We start from the raw sequence: 25,398 nt of genomic DNA, 5'->3' as shown, positions 1-25,398 counted from the left end.
GATGGATGTGGGTTAAACTTGATGGATGGTAGGCTACGCATTGTCTGCAGATAAGAACATAAAGTAATCCAGCCTATCTAAAAAAGTGGCCTTGGCTACAGATGGCAAAATCCTAACATGTATAAATGTATGTTGCCTGCAGCCTAGCCTACATCCCGACCGTTAAGGTAATATGCATAATACAGAAATTAAAGCTTTTCTTTCTTTCCGGTCTAAAGCACAGCGGTTCAGGGGTTATGTTTTACAAATAAATGGCGATGACAGATGATAATTTAAGTAAAAAACGGTACACAAAAATTTTTGGTGCACAATAAATTCAGTATTCGGGCAAAGGCTTAAGTAACATGTTTTCCATGATAGTAATTTTTAATTTGCAGCCGCTTGAGGCAGTGTTTTATTCAATGAACCGTGAGCGTAACTCGGTAACACAAACAGCTAGGTATGCTTTTTGCTTTTGGACTTTTGCAGGCATAATAAATGTTTTTTAAAAACTGTACTTTTAGCAATACGTGACTTTGTAGTTTCTTGCTTATGCGTAAAACCGTTTGCTTTATTTTGTGTATAATGCGTAGCAAAACGCAAGAGTGCAGATGTTGCAGGTAAAAACTATTCTGCGATAAACGTAAAAGGTAACAGCACTGCTTATATCGGTTTAATGAGTATGTGACTTTTGTTTCATTTCAAATTCACGTGAAAAAAACTAATACCACAAAACACATACTTAAATCGTTTTAGGTAAAATATGATACTATTTAAAAATGTCATTTCAGTATTGTAGAAATTATTACCACATATATTTGTTTTGCATGTGTTGTGATAATGGATATTTTGACATAGTTATTTCAACAATAAACTAAAAAAACTTAAACAGTGTACCATAGCAATATACTTGTATAACATAAATTAAATGCCAAATGTAGCATTATTCTGTGCCCATTACTTAAAGTATATTTATGTGGCAAAATTCAGCCTATGATCAGATTTTAGCTCACAACATAAGAATATTCATAGCACACACAGTTGATCAACTGAGCTCTCCAGATGCAGAAACCTAATAACTTTTTATAAATCTTGGGTATATGTGAAAATGCATTTGTACAGATGGTAGTAAAAGTTTACTGTCTTTAAAACTGGTAGTATATTTAGTTGTTTAAAATTTGTTCGTAGTTATGTTAATATTTGTGTCCATGTTAAGCCCATTCCATTTAATCTTAACAGGATTAAAATAATCCTAACCACTATGTAGACTTATTTATTTGTGACATTGATGCCATATGAATGTGCACATATTTTTTTGGCTTACAGACACATTATCAATATAAAACATGTTGCCTGGGTAAAAAATAGTATGTTTGGTTGTAAAGTGTCATTAACTATGAATATTACTACTTAAATATTCATGTGAAAGTTTGGTGTACTCCGTCCATATACCAACAACCTCAAACATGATGGACTTCAACAGTGACATTGCCACACTTGAAGAAGACATCCAAGACTTTAACATTGAAAAAGATGTTAGAACTAGTCTCAAGGTAATTAAGTGCTTTTTTTGTTTAATTTTCCTCCAATGATTTTTCAATAATCTGTTACTTAATAAAAAAAAATTATACCAAATTTTTATTGCCTAGTCATTTAGATTTTTCTGCATGTGGCATTGTGTTTTGTCGAAATGTTTGAGTAAATTCACACAATTTTTTTAATCATTTTTGTCTTCTGGTGTGTGTGGCCTTTAGGGTTCAATTAAAATGAAGGAGAGGCATTGGTTTCAATATATGTTTACCATACACATACACAAACCAGTAAAAATATTAAAAGTTACAACAAGACATAGTTTGTTGTTGTGTACTTGCAAGTCTTTTATTCTTTGCAAGGTCTAGTAACTTTCGTAATATTATTTATTTAGACTCAGGAAGAATTGGATAAATTGACAGTTGATGAAACACTGAATGACATTGACAGGGCTGTGTTTATATTAAGGTAACCACTGTGCCTTATTTGTTTTCAATGGTGTAGTTTTAAATCACAAGCAATATTATATCACACCTCAAAAAAAAACTACAGTTAGAAGCAAAATTCAAGAAAATGAAAGTGTCATTAAAATTTAGGGTGTTGCACAGAATAAGAACATTGTTGTCAATTCATTTACACAGGAAACATTGTCCTGGGAAATTAAGCCAATATTAAGCACTGGGCTTGTATGACATAAACTCCCCACTGAAGGTTCAGGGCAATTTGAAGCAAAGTAACTCCGTAGTCAGTTGTTGGAAACAAAAGGCACCTTACCTTCTCAGACAATGATATAGTGTGACCGACACCGAAGCTTGTCCTTTCTCTCTTTCTTGCCACTAAATGCCCACAACACAACTTCATGGATTGTCACTGTGTATCCACTAACATTACATATTTGCCCAACGATAGTTAATGGTTTTATAGATTTTTTAAATGTTTACGAATTTGATATTTGCTGTCTGAAAATAAATTATGCATAAAAAGGAAATACAAATTCTTTAAAATTATAATATTTGCAACCAAGGGAAAAGCTCTGCACAAATTGCCCACTGTCGCTATTATTTTGCAGTTACACAATTTATATTTATTTGTTGTGCCAATTACTAACAATCTGTTGTTTTTGCAGTTCTGGCCAAGAAGTACAATGTGTAAGTGTGATAAGACACCTTCCTAAACTGATTCGTGGCTGGCAAAATGAATGTATACGGAGAGTTATTCCTAAAATGAAGGAACTGTTGCACACTGCAGGTATATATAAGAGCATTTGTACCATTATTGCAAAGCAATTGCAGAAGGTTAGATATATGTCTAAGATTGGTTTTTGTGATGCAAATCCTAACCCCAAAAGTTTTGTTTTGTTTTTCCAAAATTCAAATTTGCATTTGATACTAAAATAAGCCAAACACACAAACTACCTTTAACCCACATCGATTGAGGCCGTGGATACACTGGGTAAAACCAAGGTCTCCTGTGGTATATTGTTGTGCTAGCATTCAGGAGGCAGACAATATTATGTCTTGTTGATTTAACTCTGGCCCAATGTGTGATGCCAGGTCTGAAGGATGGCCCTACAATAATAAGCACTCATGTTTATGATGGTATATTTGCTCAGGCTTGGATGCTCAGATGGCCGCAACCGAAGTGTTCACCACGATAGCCAAAGATGAGTTGCTGCCAATTCCGGTTTACACTCAACACTTTTTAAGAACGATAATTACAAATGTGAACACCAAGGACCCAAGTATGTTAAACATACAAAATTATGTAACTATTTTTTGTTATTCCTGCTGGAAGAACATTGAGTAAGTGTTTCTGTAAAAAAGAACCGTTTCTAACGAAATTTGAACTCCACCTTTTTTATGTAAGATACAAGAATATAATAAAACTGTATTACTTATGTCATACTTATTTCCATGAAGCAAACTAATTTCCAGAAAGAAGTTAACGTTTTGCCTAGTTTGTAGCATTGGTATCATTTGTAACCTTTGTCCTCTTAACGTTTTTTTTTGGGGGGGTTTAAACTATTCTCTATCGCGTTGAATGCCAAAATGAAACCGTGGAATACCAACAGCCATGTCACAGACTTACAGTTGTTTGTTGATGTTGCAGTTGCCTCCAATGCCTGGCTGGACACGCTCATAAGCGTCATAAATTTTATGCCCCGCGAGACTGTTCGCCGAGAGGTGCTCGGATTAGCTATCGCTAAAGGACAGCTTTCCCAACCCACAGCATCTCGCCTTTCCTGCTGTTCCATCCTTGGAGCAGTGTGTTCCAAGTTTGACACCCATGTGTAAGTTAACCTGGGTGTTTTTACTTGTAGTCAGTGGTGGTGGTGGTGGGATTCAACCGGTTTGCACCGGTTCTATAGAACCGTCTCACGAAAATTCATGAGATCAGCGAACCGGTTAGCATTACTGGTTACTGTCAATGGACTTTTTGTAACAGAACCGGCTGAAAAATATGACTATTGTGATAGAACTGGCTGACAAAAAATTGAATCCAACCACTGCTTGTAACCCAATTTTAAAGAACCACGTTCTCATAAACATTGTCAGAAAATTGTTTGAAAAGGTAATTAAAATGCTTTTCGACTGGTAAAACTTTGGAACTATAAATTACAAATTTATGTGTGTGGGCACTGTGGTTTAATGCATTTATGACGGTATTGTGTGTTTAAGTGTGAAGAAGGACATAGTGCACACTGTGAAACAACTGTGCCAAGATGTTGAACACAACGTTCGAGCGTGCATGTGCAAGCATCTACACACCATTGCAGCGACTCTTGGGTAAGGTTTGTTGCTATATCTTTCGATAATTATGCGCTTTTATACATATTCTGTAAGATACGAAGAACACCCTATATCAAGCTTTCGAATTTCTCTTCCTGTTTGTGGTACAGTGTATGTTTTCAATAAACATGATATTTGAATGAAAACAGTTTAAACGTACCAATTACAAAAAATGGCCCTGTTTAAATTGTTTAAATGCTCTATGTTGAGTTTTTAACAATATATAAAAGATGCGAAATTCCACATACGATTAAAATTTGCGTCAACTAAACGTAGTTTTAAACCAATTTGTTTTTCTTTGCTAATGGTGTTGTAGTTAACCTATAACCGCCATGTGCTGACAGTCAACGCTTGACGCAACTGCGCACACACATTTTCTGTCGGGAAAACCACGCAAACCTATTTAATGATGTCGAACACCTTTTCAAAACGCGCGACCGATTTTTACTTGAGTAGTTTGTCAGTCTCTGGTGAATTTGTGGCATATCAGCGCCCCGAGAACCCACGCGGTAAGATGTTGTAAACATTTCGAGTACAGGCTTGTCGGCCGAGCTCTTATATGCCTTCGACCCACATTTCCCCCCTCTCACTCAGCGCTACTAACTTGTTTATACAAACCTGTTTGATACGTGGCCACTCACCACATGTTTCTTATGGCACGGCCTTTTTTGTGTTTGATGTTGTCTTTGGAAATTCACATTGTTTTGCTCTAATGGGTGCGTTTACGGCGTTGACTACACCTTTTGGCGCTGTCTTGGGAATATTTCTGGTTGTTTCAAGAAGTAATTAAATTTTTCACTCAAATAGTATGGAATATTAAGTGACGTCTATATTAGAGTTTCCAGACGCACGTGATTTCCCGAAAATGTCAGAATTTTGTCTTATTACCTGTGTCCGGAAATAATGTTTAAAATCACTCCCATTTTCCGGAATTCGAGCAACTAGAAAACTAGCAGTTCTCACAGTGGCCAATCGCACTCCTAGGGTGATTCAAACAGCTAACAATATCGTCGTAAAAGCTGAAAAGTTCTGTTAAAGTCGCGAATACATCGCCAGAAAAAAATTTTTAGCCATAGTTTTCCGTAAAGCTTTCTAACAATATATTCTATACCTTAAGGATAAATGTTGTTCTTTAAAATAAATCGTGTTGACACCAATTTTGTTTCGAGAAAGGTATTTCTTGACAGTGTCAGTAATTTGGCCCGATCTGTATGGCAAGTTTCTGTCACTGATGCACTGAAGTTTCGGTTGGCCGAATTATTTTGTTTTTTCCATGTTTCGATTTCGGGCAAATTACAAAAAAGTTTGGGCCGACACCGAAATTTAATGAATGCATGAAATTAGTTGATAAACTTATAATGCCGTCAGTTTAAAACATCATTAATTGACAAATTGTTGAATCAAACGGGCGACGTTGTCTGCAAAGTATTATGCTTAGCTTTTGTGTTGTAAAAGTTGGAGTGTCATAAAAGTTTACCCATATGAACAACACAAGGTTTAATTGAGAATATCCATCAGAAAAAGTGTTTTAAGTTTGGCCTGATTTAGTCGAAATTATTCGGTCTTATCTCGAACTATTTTAAACGGGTTTGGTGCATCACTATCTGTCACATCATGTGAGATTTGGCAAATTTTTGTTTAAAACATTTTTACACATACCTACCTGTAGGTGTGTTTGATAAAACCATACCGGATACAAACGTCACCGTACAAAACTTGATGTTGCGTTTGTCACATGTTGAAAATTGTGTGTGATAAAAAATAATGCAACAAAAAAGATTAAAAGCCTACGACACCCGGTATTCCCAGGCGGTCACCCATCCAAGTACTGACCGGGCCCGACGTTGCTTAACTTCCCAGATCGGACGAGATGGGGTGTTTTCAACGTGGTATGGTCGTAGGCATTTGTTCCCGCATTTTAAGTCTACTTATAGTTGCGAAACAAGAACAAACAGCTTTTTATTTCGTTTATTTGCTTTGTTTTTAGTTATTTACTTGGACTTTGCCAACAGTCGTGAACTTCACACAGCCAATATTTAAACATACAATTAAGAGCTGTTGTAAAATATGAACTCTTATATTTGGAAAGTTGTTATTGCGCTGTCTTAGGCCAACAAAGCGAAATTGTAAGAGCCGAACAATATAGCTGTGGTTTATATAATCTGGATGTAAATATTGACAGACCGGTGCCGCTTGCGTCTCACATCAAATGAAAATTTTATCATTTGTATGATCACATATCTTTCACCTTTTAAACGTGACTGGCTCGATGTGTTAGCTTATATGCGCAGCTGTAAATTTCCAACGTACGTAACATTTATGCAACTAATGGCAGGTCTTACCTAGTTGTTTTAAATCTATTTTATCAATTTTACTCAATTTCTTTGTCTCCAACTTGGCAGTTTGCCAATTTTCGCCAATTTTATGCTTACTCACGTGATTAAATTCTAAAATATAGCCTTCGTGTTCTAAAACATTGTTTGATACAAAAATTAGTTTCAAAACTTTTAAAATAGTTTTAAACAGTTCAAGCTAAATGCCAATTTTTTTTTTTAAAGGTATGTCAGACTAGTTGCAAGCAAAAAACAGTCAGGGCGGTCTATTAGCTGCCTTGTTTTTCTTTAAATGTGCTGTTTTACATGACAATACAGTCAAATCTCTGTTAAAATATATTTGTTCGGGTTTTCAGCGTCGAAGAAACGCGAAAACTGCTTCTCGACGAAGTCTTGGAACTGGCAGGTGATGAAGAAAGCCAAGTCCGCGAGGCAGCGCTCGAAGCTCTTCTCAACATGACCAAGCTTCTAGACGACGGTAAGTCTACGACCGTGACTATGACTTGGGTAAACTAGCCCACTTAACTTCAAGTGTGGCCAGGGAAAAGCTAATAATGATATCGCGCCGTTGATAGCAAAATCCTGTCCATTGTGTTGTGTACCTGATATTGGATTGTGCGCCTCTTTTATTTTATTGACCAGAACGCCTCTTTTATCCGGCGTTGCGTGTTGTGAAAATGTAATCGCACTACAAAAAATGTTGACATTTCGGGCTATTGGCTGTACGTTAAATAAGGAGGTGTGAAATCATTTTTAAAGTTAGTGTTCACACACAGTATTGTTTACACACACAAATATGTATATATGTTCCTATACGCAATGTGTCGACTCTGCATGTTTTTTTCGTTAATATTCGACTTATTTTGAGTTCTTTTTATTAATGTTCTGCACAGGAGTCGAAGGAGTAACAAACATTTTAACCACAACACAGAAAAATTATAGTGTTTGTTGATTCAGTATGTATTGCTTTGCAGAATGTTTGTCGCAAAGCGTCGTTCCACTCGTGTGCAAATTTTGTGAACAAGCTGTACAAACTGAAGATCACACTCTACTGTTTGTTGCCGGGGAGTTTGGCAGACTCTGTTGCAACATGACAAGTAAGTGGCAAAGTGTGTTTAGTGTTTCGAAAGGAGGTTTCGTCTGTGGTTTAAATTTGTCGTGGTTATGTTTACATGTGTCTGGAAAAGCGATAGTTTAACAACGCACTTCACCGTTTTACTACGTATTAATTGGATTTACTTAAAATTTGACAAATAGAAAACTTACAATTTTGATTAAGTTTCACCGTGTTGTAAGCTAGTACGCGGCAATCGAACAGGCAGAAAAGGGATCAAGAATATTGGTTTTGTCGATAGAATTAGTCACCAATATTTGTCTTTTTCTGATTAAAATCTCTATGTTTATACTGATAAACTTAATTGACTTTGTTACATTGCACGCGACAGAAAATTACAACGCAGAACAGCGCTCTTGGCTTCTAATGACGTATAGACACCTATGTACGCTCGGGCGTCCTCCGGCGGAACTAGGCCCACCGGAAGGTCAAGGCGATCTCCTTTCCGTCTCGAACCTACCTCTAAGCTCCACTCAACCCCCTCCCTCTCCCAACCGACCGAGCGTCGAAAAACAGGAGGAATACATCGAGTGCAGGCGTTTATGTGCATACAATTTTCCTGTGAGTTTCGTCACAAAAAAATATATTAAGCATTGCTTGCCCATAAATGATCCCCCCCAAACAAACTTTTCTATTTTTTACAATTTTCTTTTTTACCTTTATTACAATAAATATAATGCGCAAAAATTCGTGTAAAGGCAACTTAACGTTTGACACATAATAAATGTCGCTTAAAAGACTGCAAAAAGCACATTTATCACAAAAATTAAAAGCACATTCGTTTCAGTGTCTTTTTTTGCAAGCATTGCGGCAAGTATTTTTCAAAACAAAGTTAAAGTTTTGTGAGGGGTTTCGGCCACTTTGTAAAACAAAACCTTGTGCGTAGGCATTGACGTTGTTCTGCTCTCCTGATGCATTTGAAGCCGAACTTCTCAATACCGCTTCCCTCTTCTGCAGTGACAATGATTCCACAGTGCGAAAACATTTCGCTGCTGGGATACACGAGGTAACTTCCTACTGACTACTATTTTGTTTCAACGTTATCATTATCGCAAGAGTTGTAGTTTTTTTCTGTGCAACAAGTCTTAAAATGAACATAAAAATACGTTGGTACTTGTTTTTAGTCACTGGAACAAGCGTTTTGACAAGTTTATGCCTTTTATACTCAAATTGCGTGACTTTTATTATAAGCCGTTGGGTCTTCGTATCTTTATTTTTATAAATACAGTTTTTATGTCATTTTTTGAGACCAAGGTTGTTGTACTATTAACTTTAAAGGACTTGGGCAGGTTGAGGATTTATTTAAACGTGTTATTATTGTTAAATGTAGTGTTAAGTGAAATTTCCTTCCATATTGTTCAGGTTGCCCAGGCTCTGGAAGCCCAAGCTCATCTAATTCACAATCACCTTGTTCTTCTGCTGCGTGAACGAAACGTCCCTTCTGTTTTGGAAGCTTGCTTAAAGAGATTACCTGATACCTTGACTGCCGTAGTGGTGCGCGGCAATCTCATCGACAATCAGGTGCTGTCATTTTTCGTTGTGTTCCCCAAAATCTAAAATAATTCTACGTAATGTCAAAACAGTCGATGCAAAACGTAACAGTAAGGATGCTGACGTAATAACTGCCTTGACACGAATCCGCAAACCATTTTGTTAACAATGTGGATAAAATTAGACTGATTAGACGTCTATGGCTAGAACAAATGCTGTCAAACATATGGCCAACTGGCTTACGTGCTCGCATTTGTTAAAACCAGGCTATCTGAAAATGTGTGCTGTCAGTTTGTGAAACATTTCGAACGTTAACATCAGATTGAAATGTTGTGTTTACAAAGCTGCACCTCTTACACAGGGGGCAGGGTTAATGGGTTTTAACAATAGTTTGTTGCACGCATAATAAAATGAGTCACCTTGGAAAAATGTTAGAATAAACATTCTGCTCTTGATATCTTAGAAGTCGACACGTTTGTCAATCGTTGGAAGTTCCTCGACCAATAGGTTTTTGAATTCTTCTCCTAAAAACCTTTCCATTCAGGGTTGTAAAAAACGCTGTAATAGTTATGGCCCTTTCCTGGAAGGAGGGCACGTAAGCGTTTTCTCACATTTTAGTCAAGAAAAAGTGGTTTATTTTTGGAATGTGTAATAATTAAAGGTGCTTAGGCTTCACACCTGGAACAAAGTTTAATGTTTTAAATTTAAAATACGCCAGGGTCTTATTTAATTATGAGTCAAACGGTGCTCCAGGATTTTTTATGTGGCAAGGCATCAGCTTAAAAATTACAATAGATTCTGATGGGATTCGCCCACGACGGCTGGCTCTCTATCAACTGAGCTATGTGTTTATGATTATTGTTTACATTTTGCTTGAACATTGCCAGCATTGTCGCTACAAGGTCCATCTTTATCTGGGCATGAAAGTGGGTTGAGTATTTAATGGTTTACAATACAAGTATTGTTCTGTATTGTGATGATTTCCTTTACCCCTTCTTGAATACTGTTGATATTTTTTGAAGAGTCATCTTAACAAGGGTTTGAATTTGTGCAAATGCTATCACGCCGTGGCAACAAACCCTTATAAAGCGAACAATATCATAAGTTTTACCTTTTGGAAAGTTACATATGTATGTGTATGTTTGGGTTGTGTTTTTTCTTTTACGTCTGGTAATTTTTCGTTCTCAAACTAAAGTTGGAAATGGTAGGATAAAAGTAAATTTTAAAATAGTCATCAGTGGGATAGATTCTTTGTGCGAATATTACCTATACAGCGTTTCAACGCTCAGGGTAGTTGCTGCAATAAAGCTGGCAAAGAGTTTTTTTCCCTTAAACCGGCCCACACCGTATAATGTTGACCCACTATTGCATCTAACAACAAGTCCATGATCTTTCAGCCTCATGGTGTGTCGGAGCTAATAGGAGCTCTTCTCTCGGCGATATCCCGTCTCGAACAGCAATGGACATCCGCCTGGCGTCCACTAGAAACACTTGTTACTCACTTGCGCCGCTTACCGGATGTTCTTACCTCTGATCAAATCTACTACAAGTTTGTGCCAGTCGTGTTCAAGCTGCTTACCACCAATGTAAGAATTGAACAGTTTATACTTGAAGCAGTGCTAAATTACATTTAATGGACAACCATGTTTTGCTTGCACAGAGGTATTTACCTGTCCGGGAGGCTGCCGCTTGCACAGTCTGTGTGTTTATTCGTCACAATAAGAAACAGACGTTACGAAACGAAATGTGCGATCGACTCATTCAAGGTAACAGTAAAGTTTTTCTTGCGCAAGTTTAAAATAAAGTTTTTATAGCATTAGTTGATTGATTTCTCTGCTGCGTATACATAATAAACAGTCCGTAACCAGAACATTGCTTAAATCTGCGTTTTGTGTAAAGAAACACATTTCAAACAATTCTTTCGTATTTTCAGACCTGTGCTATGCTCGGAGTTTTCGGAACCGGCTACTTTTCTTTGAAGCTTGTCGCCACATGATGGCGCTCTTCTCTCGAACGTTTTTCAAAGAACATTTTTTCGAACATGTCTTGGTTTTGTTTAACGATCCTGTGCCAAATGTGCGACTGTGTCTGTGCAAAATTTTACCCAGGTACCCAGTTTTAGCCTTACATTTTTGTTCCAAACTAAACAACAAAAAATCAATCGAAAAAAGCAAGTTTTATAGGTTTTCTACTTGTAATTACGTGATGTAAGTGTTTTTATCGTTTGTTTACCAGTATGAAAGCTTTGCTGAAACTTCCGCGAGATCGAGCGCTTCATGGTCAGCTGGAAAGCAGTGTAAGAAAATTACTGTCGAGTGAGAAAGACAGGGATGTTTCATCTACAATAAGAGCAACCATACTTGAACTTGACAGAACAGAAGTCTCGATGGAATCTGTAAGTTTTGCACGAAATAACACCAACTATCAAGTGTGATTTGACTTTAACAAGAACCTCAGTTAACAAGAATGGATCCATGCTCATTACTAAGATCCATCCTGAAGCGTTTATGTAACTCAAAGTACGGCAGACCCGCAGAAGGTCTCATGCCACATCAATTTGGTCTTTTTAGCACTCCAATACAACAAAGCATAAATGCTTGTGAGACGACTGCATACGTTATTCCGCAGGTCTGACAAAATGTCACCAACTGAATTAGGGCCGACTTTATTGCCTTAACCAATAACGTTAGTAAATTTTGTTCAAACAAAAACGATTTGAGCTTTTGCTGATTAGGATTTCTGTATTTTTGCTTTTCTATATTTCTGTTTTTATTATTGATCCATTTTAGCTGACTCAGCATCTTCTTCTGGACGCGGATCTTCAAGATCAACGAAAGGAAGAGGAAGAAAGGTTGCTCGTCGCTAAGGAGGAGAAAAGTCGCGATGAAGATGCAAGGTATTTATCCGTTAAATTTAAACTTTTCCCAATTTTCATAATCGCCTTTCTGACTGTATTGTCCAACACAAAAAAGCGAATGATTTGTTTTTAATTTTCCTGTTTGAGTCAGGGAGTGTTGAGTAACCTTTGGTACGATAGGGTCACATTAGTGCAGTTGAAATTGTAACTGAAATATAATATTCTATTGTTGCTTAACTTGAGGTGACAAGCTGCACTTAAAAATTCCCTAAAAACAGCATCATAAAATTATACATCTTTAGTAATTTATGTTTTCATACATCTGGATAATCGGTTTCGTGATTAGCAGGGATAAAGCACTTTTTTGTATTTTTTTCTCATTTTGTTACGCGATTTGTAACGGATACATTGGTTCACATCGATCAAGTCTTACTTGCAAGGTTAATCGATTGTCCTGTTCAGCAAGACCATGCATTGGTTTTAACGTCACGTTTTATGTATGTACATATATATATGGTACTGCAATATTTCGATGAATTGATTATTTTTAGATCCCTGAAAAGTCATGCAAGCAGCCATTCTTCATCTTCCGTCAGCAAATCGCGATCGGAGAAACCACATAAACTGAAAAAACGAAGCACAACCTCCTTTCAGTCGAGCACAACGTCTTCAAGCTTAAAAGGTTGGTTATAAATTGTGTTCGTTTTACTCACCATGCTATTTGGTGTCAACTTTCTATTTGTTTTTTTTTTGTTTTTAATTTTGTGTTTAGTAACTTACGATTTTATCCGGCAAACTTTGTATCAATCATTAACTTATGCCTTATGGTAATATATTTCAGTAAACGGAAGCAAAGAAAAAGAAAAATCGAAATCTTTTCAAAGTCTTCCATCCACCAACTCCTCTTTTCTTCAGGGTAAAGACAACGTTATTTCAAGTTCAAGCAGTAAGTCTTATTTATATATAATACGACAACCCTTATGCCTAATATTTTGTGCTCGGTGCTTTGTTGTTATGATAGATGGTAGAAGTAAGTGTATCTTGATGTGATTGAAGGTCACTCAGTTGAAAATAACATAATGTCATTATATTAAAAAATTTCTAAAACGCATTGAGCCAACATATTTATTTTGACATTTTGTATTTACAGGCGGATCACTTTCTGTCCTTTATAACATGGCTCCGTCCAATCCACACCCACCCAGGAACATTGTGAATCACTTTTCGCACACTTACCTTACCGGAGCCGCCAACACAGCGTCCCAGGGTCCTTCGACCGCCTTGGGCCACAAGGGACCCCAGTACCCAGGTCACTCTCTAACCCAGTCCCGAAATTCCCCTTCAGCCCCTACTTCGGCTTTTATGGGTTCACTCTCGCAATTGTCAACTTCCGCACCACAAGCTTCTTCCAAACCATCTAGGTATGCTTGTTCATTTAGTTCTGTTTTCCTGTCTGATTATGTGTTTTTTTTACTTTGCCATGAACAGTTTCATGTATATTTTTTTGTATGTTTTTTTTTTTTTGTTACCGGTTTCTGTTTCGTGACCTTAGTATTGTGTTACATGTTGGGCTTGTCGACTTTTCTGATTTCGTTTCTTTTCTATTTGTCTTGTCCGCTCAGAGTTGTAAGCCTGCCTAAAATTGGGGCCAACCTGACCGAGCCTAAAAGTCCTGGCCTGGAGGCCGACCCGAGTCCAAATGTTAAAAAAACATACTCTGCGGTAAAGCAGGCGAAATTGTCGCACAAATGAGGCCAAGTATAAAGTCAGGCTTAAATCAAGTCCGTTTATTCAAAATAAAGCCCGAACTCGACCTTAAAAACGTAGCCCGACTTACTACTCTTGGTCTGCTTGCTCGTTTGTCTTGTGTATGTACGTAGCCGTTTTGTTCTCTTATTTAGTCTGTCTGTTATGATGCCAATTGTAGATAAGCTTTTACACATGCATTGTAGGAAAAGCGAGCGACGTAGGACCACCGAACTGACGCATTCAAGTTCGGCGTTGGATCCGTCATGTAAGTAAAAAAGCGCTAGAGGTGTTTGCTTGAATTAATTTGGTGCTCTGTACTGTGTAGAGATATGAAATCAGCACCTTTTCATTTTTTCAGTGATTGCTGAACCACGAACGCGGAAAAACAGCGCCGGAAGTGTTTCGTCAACCGGTAGCGGCGGTAGAGTGCGCCATTTGCCGTAAGTATTAAGTGGTAACATGCTTGTGCCAAGTCGGATTTTTAAACAGTGTGTTGCATTGTATGTTAGTGTTTTAATTGACTCCATGTTTTGAAACCAATTGTTAAAATAACTCAACACCCCTTAAGAAGTTTTGACGAAGTCTTTGAATTTGTATGTTGATCGTGAATAAATATGCTGTATCTGCAGCTTATTTATACATGATCCACATACTGTGCCCTCCATTGCACAGTTATTTCCGACTTGATCATTGTTTAGTGCAGGGGTGGGCAACCTTTGTTACTGTGGGGCCAAAAACAAAAGCCAACATTAGCTCGCGGGCCGCACCTGTGTATAACATTACTTCGTTGCTAACCAAATATGCTTAACTACAAGTAAAAATCGCTTTTGATTCTAGCCACATATTGCCAGGTCGCGAAAAATAGCATCGGCGCATTAATCTGCTCAAAAATATATAATAGTTGAACTCGTTTGTGAGTACATTTCAAATTCAAGCGTCTCCGCGGGCCGCACAACCTTGAATCAAGGGCCGCACGTTGCCCACCCCTGGTTTAGTGTCATTTTGTCGCTATGCTGTTCTTCACCCAGCAAAACAAACTTAACTCAAATAAATTTTTGCAGACGGCGGAAATCGACAGTGGGAAGTCCTCTTTCCTCGACAAGCAACAATAAAACGAAAAAAGACAAGACCACCAGATAGGACCGCCAAAAACTTTAGAAAATACAATCGGTTTTCAAATTATCGTCGAAGAGCAGCTTGACAATGCGAAGAGGCGCCTTTTCGTTCGAGTAGCTTTATTTTGAACCGACGCCAGGTGGCGCTGTGTGTAGCAACATACTGTAGGTTCTCAGGTCGCGAATTTCGTCCAGTTTCGTATTTGATTTTTTACTTTGTGCCTTGAATTTGCGTGTGACCGTTCAATCTATGTTCCATCCTCGTTTGACGAGCATCCTCTTCACATACAGTCATCCTACCACTTAATTCAGATACTTTCCTGGAAAGAGTTTCTAAATTTCCTGGAATGGAATGCGTTTCATGGGGAGTTTAGAATTTAAATAACAGAAAAAAATGTATCAATAGAATCTCTCCAATTTATAAACTGTTTCTACACTTAAACCGAAAGAAATCTAACAGTATCTGCATTTGAGGCCTTTGTTTGCAGCCATTTATTTTGTATGTTAACTCGTGCGCAAAGAAGGCAAAATACCTCTTGTTCATTTTTTTTTCACGGTGCCGTCCAAGCAAAGGTGCTTGATGTCGTACAGTAGCCCAATATTGCAACATCTTTCCAAACGCTTCAGTGCGTTCTTAACTCAGAGCCATTTTAGCTTTTCCAGCAAAAAACATGTAAGATTTTCCTACTTTACCTTTACCATCCTATTGCATTAATTAGAACACACCAATCTACCCCCAAACAAAAACCTGTCCACGTCATTTTGTAAGGTTTTTGATAGTTTTTGACAGTTATGTTTTTTTATCTTTTATTTGCTGTATGTTACAGCTTGTTTTACACCTAAGAAAACTGTGTGTGGACTGGTTTTCCAAAAGATAGGGTTTAAATATGAATGTCTGTTTGATAACAAAACTTTTTCACACCCTTTTTTTCCTGCTTATGTTAATTTTAACGTTTTTAGGTGGGAGCAAATTTTGGTGCTCTACAATTTATCATTTTATTGGTCAAAAAATTCGGACATGTTAAGTGCCTGTGGCAGTCTATGAGCATTGTAACGCTTTATTGCTTTCTTCACACCCTTTTGTGTTTCACTTTTTTATGTTTTTGAATTTTTCGTCCTTTACACTGTGTCCTGCAGGTTCGGTTCTGTTGTTTTTAACTTCTACGTAGGTTCACGATTTATTCTTCAACTTATACCACGTGACATTTGTACAGGTCACTGGGTCGGTGACTTTATGGATATTTGAATGTTTCGTTCTTGGTACTTCTGTTTGCTATGGTCGTGATTCATTTTTTAATAAAACAAACGCAACACGTGTTAAATTGTAAGCATCAACGAACTGTTTTTTTTAATAAACAACGATAGTTAATGAGACAACAAACCTACAATTGTCAAACGTTTTTGACATATATAATATTTTGGCTAAAGGTTCTTCTGTTTTTGAACATGTAAATCATAATACGCCAGGCATTTAAAAGGCGGCATACCGAATCAGCCGATCTTTCAAGCATTCCCATATTGCAAGGCATGGGCTAGAAAAGTTTAGAGTGTGATGGGATTCGAACCCACGACAGAAGCCTTCCCGGGGTTCAGCTTTGCCATGTCCAAAGTCGAATCACAAACACAATTGCCCGCGACATATGCTGCACATGTGGTTAAATGTATAGTGGGGTAATAAAGGTAAAAACTAGTATTTCAGTGCATATGGGCGTCCTGACCAACAGTGTCTGTTTATAGTAGATAATTTTCCTTGTTTCATCTTAGGTTAACACTTAAAAACAATTTTGAGTGGAACACGTTTTGCATGTTACCTAAAACCTCCAGAGCTCAACGTTTCAATATCAAAAGTATATCCGAAATGCGCAAAATCATCATAATACAACGACATAAGACTTCTGATAGTTTCCCTGGGAACCCGAGAAAAGAAATGGCGCACGATGGCGCTAAAGATGTTTTCAGTGGACTTGTCACGTGATTCGCTGTGCGACTCCACCGTCATTACTTTGTTTCCTGTCATGGCGATTGCGTTGTGAACAAGAAATCTTTCCATGGTTGCGTTGATCCGGTTGAGAAGCCACCAAAGATCGTTAGGCGCCGTTTCGGCTTTCACGATGAAGTCGTAAGGGTAGCTACAGGGTCTGTGGTGAACAGATATTTTGGATATTGTTGACCACAATGTTCAACAATTTGATTGTACACAAAGAATTCAGAAAATGAAAAAGTTTGGTGTAATAAAATTGACATGTAAATGTTTGAGGCATACACATATGTTCTACCGTATGTTCTACATCGGCAGTGGTCCCCAACCTTTTAAAAAAGCGACCCAATTTAAAGAAAATGAAATCAGTATTTACATGCGACCCAATTTTTCCTACATTTGAGCGTGAAAATGCACGCTGAATGCAATTATTGAAAGTTTTCACGGAAAATAAGCGGGCAAATGACTATGTAAAATAACATTTTAGTTTGCAATACTACGTTGAAACGTTAAAACCCGAAATTTTTATTCAATTTGCAAAAATCAGACAATTTATGTAAAAGCATAGGTTCAGACAATTTATGTTTTTAACGTAAGCTTTATCGCGTAACAATGGGTTGGACAACTTGTTTTATTTCGATTGTAGTCCCAACTATTTGTTTCGTTTTTATTGCACCATAACGATTTAATTGCGCCACGAGGTAGCAGGCTGTACTGCAAAACTAAGTAAAGGTTACGAAATAGAACAAAACAGGGCAGGAGCTTGGCCGAACGGTCTGGCGCGCCTGACCCACATACAGACATAAAAAAAACCTGATCGGGATTCGTCCCCGGGAGAGTCCTGGGTTCGAACCCCGTGAAAAAAAAAAAAAAAAAAAAAAATAGAACAAAACAGGGGGCAGGAATGGTCCGGCGCGCCTGACCCGCATAAAAAAAGTAAAAAAAATGAACAAAAATCAGCATCGGTTTTCTTTCTGTAATATATTTAAACGGCAATAAATTGAATATGGTGGCTTATAGCGACCCCAGAAAAAGTTTAGGCAATCCCACTTAGGGTCGCGACCCATAGGTTGGAAACCACTGTTCTACATAACGATTGCCATAACATTTCACCATATATACGTGCAAACCTATGAACATTTAAATACAACACGTAAAGTGTAAGTCATTATCAGGAAATTACACGGTTTAATTGACGAACGTTATATATTTCCAAAAAACTTCTCATATAATTTCTTACTTGCAAAGTTGATCGATTGTCTTAAAATGTGCGTCAACCCGATCCAGTCCATGATCCGCGATATAACGGACAAAATCCTCGAACGAAATCACGTGATCCTTGTCAGGCGGTGACGTTTCGTTGACGTAGTCAGCAAGACCAGGCATTGATTTAAACATCACATTTCCGACACTCGCAACAAAATTCCTGTTTGTACAAAACCGTTTTTTTGCGAAGTGACTATATTGGGTCAAGAAAAATTGTTTTGCACAATTGAAAAAAACAACAATTTCTTTAATTCAGGTCTTATTGTTTGTCTCTTCAGGGGTGTGCAACCCACGACCCGAGAGCCAACTGTGGCCCACTGATTAACGGTTGTGTGGCCCGCAGAGAGACTTGGATTTCAGAGACTTGTACTGGCAAATGAGTCCAATTATTACATATTTTTGAACATTTCTGCCACCTGACAATATGCGGCTAAGATTAACTCGAATTTTGCTTGTAGTTGTTGACTCAATATACAAATTTTGTATGCAACCAAAAAAATCGCCTTGTGTAGTATTAAAGTGTGGCCCGCGATCTAATCGGTAATTGTATTTGGCCCATAGTGACAAAGGTTACACACCCCTGGTCTATTTCGTGTTTAAAACTGTAGTAAATTTACTGTTTTTTTGTAGTCGTGGTTAGTTAAGAAGCTATTACATTAAACACGAAATCAAAACATTTAATGCCAAAGAACAAGTAAAATAACAAAGAAAAGAAGCAAATTTACTTGTGAAACTTGTTGTTCCATCCTGAGATGAGCCTGGCGAACGGATGACGCACACACAGAACTCTTGTGGCATTGCGTGATCGCGTCAGCAATCTCTTTGTGACGTCAGTTAGGTTCCGAGTGGATTCGCGATTTTCGATGTGTCCTTCATTAGTCCACAATTTGCTTTGGTCGTGGTCGTGACGAAGGTTGTAAATAAGCTTATGCCTTAGGCAGAAGATCGATTTGGTTACGTTGCAGATGGCATTGTGCATGAAGCTTTATTGCCAAATAATCGATTATGGTCAATACAGGAAGTGCGATTAAACAGATGACGAAATCAAAACGGTTATTTTTTATGCGTATTTTGCATCAGAAAATCAAACTTTTATTTCGTTGTTTCGATGTTTTTTATTTTTATTCTGCGTTTATTGCAAAAGTAATGAGAAGGTGGGCTGATATACATAATATTCTAAAACATGAAAATTGCACTGGGTTACAAACAAACAATATTGGTGGAAAATAGCATTTCCCAAAATTTGATACCCACTTTCGGCGGCCAGAAGCAACTACCATTCTTGTCGTTTTAAACAGGTTCGTTCGGGTTGGCGTTTTTAAATATATATATATTTTAGTGTGTTTGAAATTAACTTACCAGCTGGTGCTCCCTGCCTTCTGTACGTGACACACCACCAAGCGTCGCTGTGGAGCTGCAATCAATTGGATATTGTCCATCCATTTGTTAGAAGGCTTTCCAACTCGACGACAGGCCTAAAATATGGTTGCATTGCATTGTAACGCTTGCTCGCTAAAAGCAGTGAATCTTAAAGTGGGTCAGTGCCCCTTGGAAGCGTTTGTAATTATGAAAGAATTGCTGGAGAAGAAAATGGGGAATTATGAGCGGTCAATGGAATTGGGTACAGGTGCAAAGTAACAAAAAGATCGAGTAAACTTGGTGTCTGAAACAAATTTGCCAGGCTTTTTCAGCAAGCTGTTTTAAGAATGAAACAGAATAAAGTTCAAACCACTGAAAACTCACAACAGTACTTACCGCACGAAGCTCGCTTTTCCGTCGGCTGTGGGCAGTGGCAATTCTTTTACTTTGCTTCAATCGTTCAGATTGTTGCGGTGTTTTAATTTCAACCCATGCTTGTTGCTCTGCTGAAAACAACATTTCTGACATTGGGCCTATATTACAATACTGTGGTGTGGAATATATGTGTGCAAAATGTTACATAAAATTATCGCCTGCTATATACACGATCTACAGTCTTTGCAAGTATGGTATATATGTACCATACTTATCTATTTTTTATGCTATATACAAAGCCAATGGTCTACTGACGACTTATTGTCAAAAAGTCTTGGGATGGAATCAGCGAGTAGAACGAACTTTGATTGGCTGCTTTCGTTGGCATCACAGAAGGGTGTCCAACATTTGTTATTCGTACTGCATACAAAAAATATTTAATTCATCACCTGATAACAAATATGACAACTTTTCGTCACCGCCAAAAATATAGTTTATACAAACTATATGCATGATTACAACACATGCGTACAAAGTTTAACTTTGTTAACATTAATTTTGCTGTGAATGGGCAAAAAGGCAGGACTTAGAATTTGTTAACTCACCTTCTTCGGAATGAATACCACCCGACAGAATTCGTCGTTTGTTGTAAAAATGAACTTTGGTATTCTCATAAGAAACCATCGAAATCCTATGCAAATGCTTCAAGGTCCCAACAATACAAACAGTGAGAAGAAAAACAGCAGTTGTTCGTGGCACCATACGATTAAGCGGGCGCAGAATTAAAATTGACATTTTGCGTTTGTACATTACTCACTATTTTTTCCACAGAAACTAAATAGGCTACCAGACGAATACAAAACACAGTATTATGGGAAACAAAGCTTTAATCATACATAGTTGTTCTAAAACGCTTGCGCATTGTGCTTGTTATTTTTCGTTACGTCTTAATGCAATAAAATCTGTTTCTTTTCAAAGCTGCTGCAGCCCATCTTCTCTATTAACCAACTAAATCTGCATTGCATTATATCATTTTTGAGCAGCGGACAGGATGGCTGCTTTAAACTAAGTGTTGATGCCTTCCATGTAATCTACAATATCACCCTTCCTGCTGTCCCCGAAGTGTACGTGGCTACACGTGCGCATGCATCCGAGCGGACAAAAAATAACATTTTAGTTGTGCGTGGTGTATAATTATCTAGTCGCGTAGAAGCTGTTTCGTAACAGTTAAATGCAGCAGAGTGATCGCCATCTGCAATGAGACAAACTCGGTAAGTGCTGGAAGTATTCGCTAATGTGCACTAACAGGTTTTAAATGTTCCAGTGAACATGCTATGCTGCTAAAAGACCAACTTTAGAAACGCTTATATGTAGATGCCGAGAAAACCTCCAGCACTTGTTAATGATTGCATTCACAAATCCTTTTCTATTTTTTTAAAAACATTAAAACTCGAAAAGCCTATTCAATGAAGTGCGAAAACCGTACATTAAACAATTACGATTGCAATCAGCTACACAAGTTTCTTTAATTACGTTGGCTGCAGCCAAACATTTTGTTTAAATCATCTGATCGGGCTTATTTCAAATTGTTGCAGATGGTCTCTTTGTCTTTCTAGTAGCCTACAATGTTGCTAAATAGGTTCGGGGAGTGGCCAGGTGAACAACGTGTACCCGGCAACTTATTTAGGCGATGTTATATTTGCTGATAAATGCAATATCGATCTAACGTACAAATTATTTTATAGCCAATTTGCAAGCATTTAATCTCATCATAAATATCAATTTGAAACTGCCAGTAGTAATCGCAATTTTACTACACTGCATGTTGTACAAATAAACTTTGACTACCATTAGTTATTCTTGACCGACAAAATGTTTCCATCAGACACCTTTCGGTTAAACCTTCTGGCGAGAAGGGGGACCCAACAAAAAATTTGCTGAGACATGCCATTTTGCATCCGATCGTATACAAAAAAAAAACTTTTACCGTAAGTCCGACCAGAGCAAGCAATGGCCATATTCCAATCTTGTTTGTCATAAAGGTGTTATTTATTTCTTGAAACTGATTTAAATCCAGCAATCCTGAATTTTTTCTGAAATGTGCAGTCTATGCAGTTGAAGCAATCCACTTGTGCAAATTTGTGAATTTCCACTTACCGTAGTTGAGTTGTGCACTGTTCTTTGTTTTGGAAGAAAAACGTTGTTTGTAGTAATAACAAGCATTTAGAAAACAATCGTGAAAAAGACAGTCAGCTGGGTTGTTGCCAGTTTTCCTTTATCACAATGAATTTTTGCATGTTGCTAATGAATGAAAACAGAATAAAGTTAAAACCACTGAAAACTCGCAACAGTACTTATCGCACGAAGACGCTTTTCCGTCGGCTGTGGGCAGTGGCAATTCTTTTACTTTGCTTCAATCGTTCAGATTGTTGCGGTGTTTTAATTTCAACCCATGCTTGTTGCTCTGCTGAAAACAACATTTCTGACATTGGGCCTATATTACAATACTGTGGTGTGGATTATATGTGTGCAAAATGTTACATAAAATTATCGCCTGCTATATGCACGATCTACAGTCTTTGCAAGTATGGTATATATGTACCATACTCATCTATTTTTTATGCTATATGCAAAGCCAATGGTTGCTAAACATACGCAGTCGGATGAGACTAACGTATATTTTAGAGTGTGGGGAAATATGGTGATTGGTAAACTCAACTGTTAATACATTAGAGGTGCGTAGATCAAGAACTAGCCTTCTATTTCGAGGGGCAAGCAGATAGTTTTGTTTAAAATGTGAACTGTTTATTTTTGTATAAGTTTTTTATTCTTGTATAATGTATAATTAAGATTACATTAGTCGCGTTGTTTTCTCTGGAAGGTCTAAAAAAATTGAGCCTTTCTAACAGCCGTTGTTGGCGTAATGGCGTCTGAAACAAGTCAGTCAAAAGTTAGATTTGTCCTAAACTGTACATTTGAATAATAGTATGTGTTAAAGTTTCGCGAAAATTGGCTGTTCGCAGTTACAAATGACATACCGTAGACTTTATTAAATACATCAGTAGAAAAATTATAAATAGAGCATACATTAAAATACTGATGCTTGAATAAACGCTTTTGTCGTGATCAGTAGAAACTTTAAATTTTAAGTATCTTTTTCATCCATATCATGTGCTTTTATCTACTCAAATGATATCCATATAAAACTACTATACTTAATGCATTTTTATGGTCACGTCTAAAATTGCGGGCCCACTTGGCCCGCTTGGCCCAGCACGTCATGCTATTGAAAAACTGCGGGTCCACTATATCCAGTGCTTGTCGCGTCTCTCGTTGGTACAAAAACTGTGGGCCCACAATATCCATTGCTTGTCGCGTCTCTCGCAAGTATAAAAACTGCGGGCCCGCTATATCCAGTGCTTGTCGCGTCTCTCGCAAGTATAAAAACTGCGGGCCCGCTATATCCAGTGCTTGTCGCGTCTCTTGCAAGTATAAAAACTGCGGGCCCACAATATCCATTGCTTGGCCCGTCTCTCACAGGGAAAAACAGGCCAAGTGGGCCCGCAGTTTTAGACGTGACCGAAGTGTTGCGACTGTTACCCACTGAAATTGATGTAATATTGTTTGGTGTAGTAGTGAAAAATAATGCCGCTAATGTGTGGACTTTTTGTCACAAGAATTTGTCAGTATGTATCTACAAATTTTTAAAAATGTTTTTCTTGCCATCGATGCCAAATTATGACTGTAACACAGACAAAATCTTAACAAACATGTGTTTCATGACGACTGGCTTTCAACGTGGTTGCGGAGAAAATGGTTTATAAAGGAGCCTGAGTGCACTCTTTACAAGATACAATCCTATATGTTTGACTTGGACCCTTACAGTTCGGAAATGGTGAAAGAAAACTTTTAAGAATGCCGTTTAACTGGGGTACATTAGAAAGCTATTATAATTTTCGCTGTAAAATTTGAAACAACAGTTTTAAGGTGTCAAAGTTTGAATACACTAGAAGTATCAGCATGCAACTTTAACATAGTTTGCTTTGATTCTGTAAATAATGGAATGTATTTGCAGATCACATTTTTACAATGTTATAATGTGTTAAACATGTCGATATATGGAAGTACATATAAATAGAGGTCTGCTCTGTCTGGTTTAAAGTTGAGCACAACTAATTCTTTTTCTCTTGAACACTTATTATGCCACATCCATCGGCTTTTTTATTTTGTTAGAAAATATTGAAATTTGCGAACATTTAAAAGTTCAACCAACAGTGTTGATAAACGGGCAAAAAAGCAAATGAATTTGTTATCACTGCCAAATATTAAAAAAATAAATTACAGGGGTTATTAGATTGCCTTAGGTGTCCATATTATTATGTTTTGATTGGGCTGGAGCTAAAACATTTTGGGTCCGTAATCAATATTTTGTTGTTAATTAAACCAGCAAGTGGTGTTGGTATGTATTTTTTTATGAAGACTTTAGATTAACAAGAAAATGCACTGTTAAGATATAATAACAAATTAGTTTGTGTGTGTTATAAAAGTTATTGAACCTTAGTTTTTAAAAAAGCTTGCTATCTTGGGTTTATTACATAAAGCACTCCTATAGAAAACAATTGCCATAATATTTGAATTTGTTTGGCGGTGTTTGTGTTTTTTAAACTTTATCTTTTAAGAACAGTATTGTCAAAAATTGTTCACCTAATTATTTAGTTTAAGTAATCAATCTGTATTATTTTATCTACCTAATTCTCTGTTCTTAGTGAAAATGCTATCACATTTACAACTTTCCATCTATATATATCTTACACAATACTTCCTGTTTTTTTCCTAATATTTGTTTCTTATTTTTTGACAGTCTAACTTGCTTTGTAGAATCAAAGGTTCATTTGTAGCTTAATATTAGTGAAGGTTTTGTTGACTGATACTTAGCTATCCACCAGATGGTTAAAGTACTCTCTTCTGGATAGTATTTTGGATTACAAGGTAATTATATCATTAGTTTGAGTTTTCCTATCTACTTCATGTTCGCACAATATGTTCTCAACACCAAGAACATAAAATTTTTAAAATATTGTAGCAACAAGAGATTATGACCCTTATTGTATGAACAGATTTAAGAAAAATATTTAACGGTCCTTATTATACGAAGAAATTGATTATAGGTAACACCAAAATTGAGGTTTGTGTGAAATGCGGTCACCATTTAGTATTGTCAAAACATTTAATGAATCAGGCATTTAAAAAGGATTGGCAAAATTATTTCAATACATGATTGATCTTAACTGAGTGGCGGCACTAAGGAAGGAACTAAGTAGGCCTACATTCGTAGTCAAACGAAGATGAATATTTTGTGATTTCACAGGAACTGGTTGCCTGTGCTGTATGTCAACTACTATATATATAACAGTAAAAAATGATTTAAAATCGATTTATTTGCTTTTCATAGGTTGACAAAGC

At 37.1% G+C, this 25,398-nt stretch overlaps 2 protein-coding genes and 1 non-coding gene across 6 annotated transcripts; 1 reads left to right on the top strand and 2 right to left on the bottom strand.

Annotated features, from left to right (window-relative positions):
* Positions 1 to 1,149: 1,149 nt before the first annotated feature.
* LOC145204700 (serine/threonine-protein phosphatase 4 regulatory subunit 4-like) lies at positions 1,150 to 16,285 on the top strand. The gene is made up of 22 exons (XM_080077292.1): positions 1,150 to 1,532; positions 1,904 to 1,977; positions 2,636 to 2,757; positions 3,122 to 3,250; positions 3,619 to 3,799; positions 4,188 to 4,295; positions 6,988 to 7,109; positions 7,606 to 7,728; positions 8,077 to 8,306; positions 8,632 to 8,751; positions 9,108 to 9,266; positions 10,634 to 10,822; positions 10,897 to 11,002; positions 11,170 to 11,344; positions 11,472 to 11,631; positions 12,026 to 12,132; positions 12,645 to 12,775; positions 12,935 to 13,039; positions 13,244 to 13,514; positions 14,046 to 14,107; positions 14,201 to 14,282; positions 14,904 to 16,285. The coding sequence occupies exons 1-22, from the start codon at positions 1,446 to 1,448 to the stop codon at positions 14,980 to 14,982; spliced, it is 2,922 nt and encodes a 973-aa protein (XP_079933418.1). The 5' UTR covers positions 1,150 to 1,445; the 3' UTR covers positions 14,983 to 16,285.
* Positions 6,083 to 6,201, bottom strand: LOC145205724 (5S ribosomal RNA). Its single transcript, XR_013853707.1, has one exon. It is a non-coding gene; the product is annotated as a 5S ribosomal RNA (ribosomal RNA).
* On the bottom strand, positions 16,282 to 21,184 carry LOC145204701 (carbohydrate sulfotransferase 11-like). 4 transcript variants are annotated; one of them, XM_080077295.1, is made up of 7 exons: positions 20,541 to 21,184; positions 20,299 to 20,355; positions 19,957 to 20,066; positions 19,561 to 19,676; positions 18,927 to 19,133; positions 18,176 to 18,361; positions 16,282 to 17,095 (listed from the first exon to the last, which is right to left on the bottom strand). In XM_080077295.1, the coding sequence occupies exons 1-7, from the start codon at positions 20,743 to 20,745 to the stop codon at positions 16,765 to 16,767; spliced, it is 1,212 nt and encodes a 403-aa protein (XP_079933421.1). In that variant the 5' UTR covers positions 20,746 to 21,184; the 3' UTR covers positions 16,282 to 16,764. The 4 variants fall into 4 exon arrangements, with proteins under 4 accessions (XP_079933421.1, XP_079933419.1, XP_079933422.1 ...); XM_080077293.1 differs by having other exon boundaries at positions 20,251 to 20,355; positions 20,541 to 21,183; XM_080077296.1 differs by having other exon boundaries at positions 19,957 to 20,063; positions 20,541 to 21,183.
* Between the last annotated feature and the right edge of the window lie 4,214 nt (positions 21,185 to 25,398).

This window comes from Phallusia mammillata, chromosome 8 (genome assembly GCF_965637545.1).
Source record: "Phallusia mammillata chromosome 8, kaPhaMamm4.hap1.1, whole genome shotgun sequence".
Classification (NCBI taxonomy): Eukaryota; Metazoa; Chordata; class Ascidiacea; order Phlebobranchia; family Ascidiidae; genus Phallusia; species Phallusia mammillata.
This window is presented reverse-complemented; position numbering and strand designations above follow the sequence as displayed.

Bases quoted from the DNA above. Each gene is read 5' to 3' on its own strand.
- LOC145204701 (XM_080077293.1), bottom strand. From the start codon at position 20,745: ATGTACAAACGCAAAATGTCAATTTTAATTCTGCGCCCGCTTAATCGT. The intron at 20,356-20,540 runs GTGAGTTAACAA...TTTTGTATGCAG, and splicing joins TGGTATTCATTCCGAAGAAG to TACGAATAACAAATGTTGGA. The intron at 19,677-19,956 runs GTAAGTACTGTT...ACCATATTTTAG, and splicing joins GGAAAAGCGAGCTTCGTGCG to GCCTGTCGTCGAGTTGGAAA.
- LOC145204700 (XM_080077292.1), top strand. From the start codon at position 1,446: ATGATGGACTTCAACAGTGACATTGCCACACTTGAAGAAGACATCCAA. The intron at 2,758-3,121 runs GTATATATAAGA...ATATTTGCTCAG, and splicing joins GGAACTGTTGCACACTGCAG to GCTTGGATGCTCAGATGGCC. The intron at 14,108-14,200 runs GTAAGTAAAAAA...TCATTTTTTCAG, and splicing joins TTCGGCGTTGGATCCGTCAT to TGATTGCTGAACCACGAACG.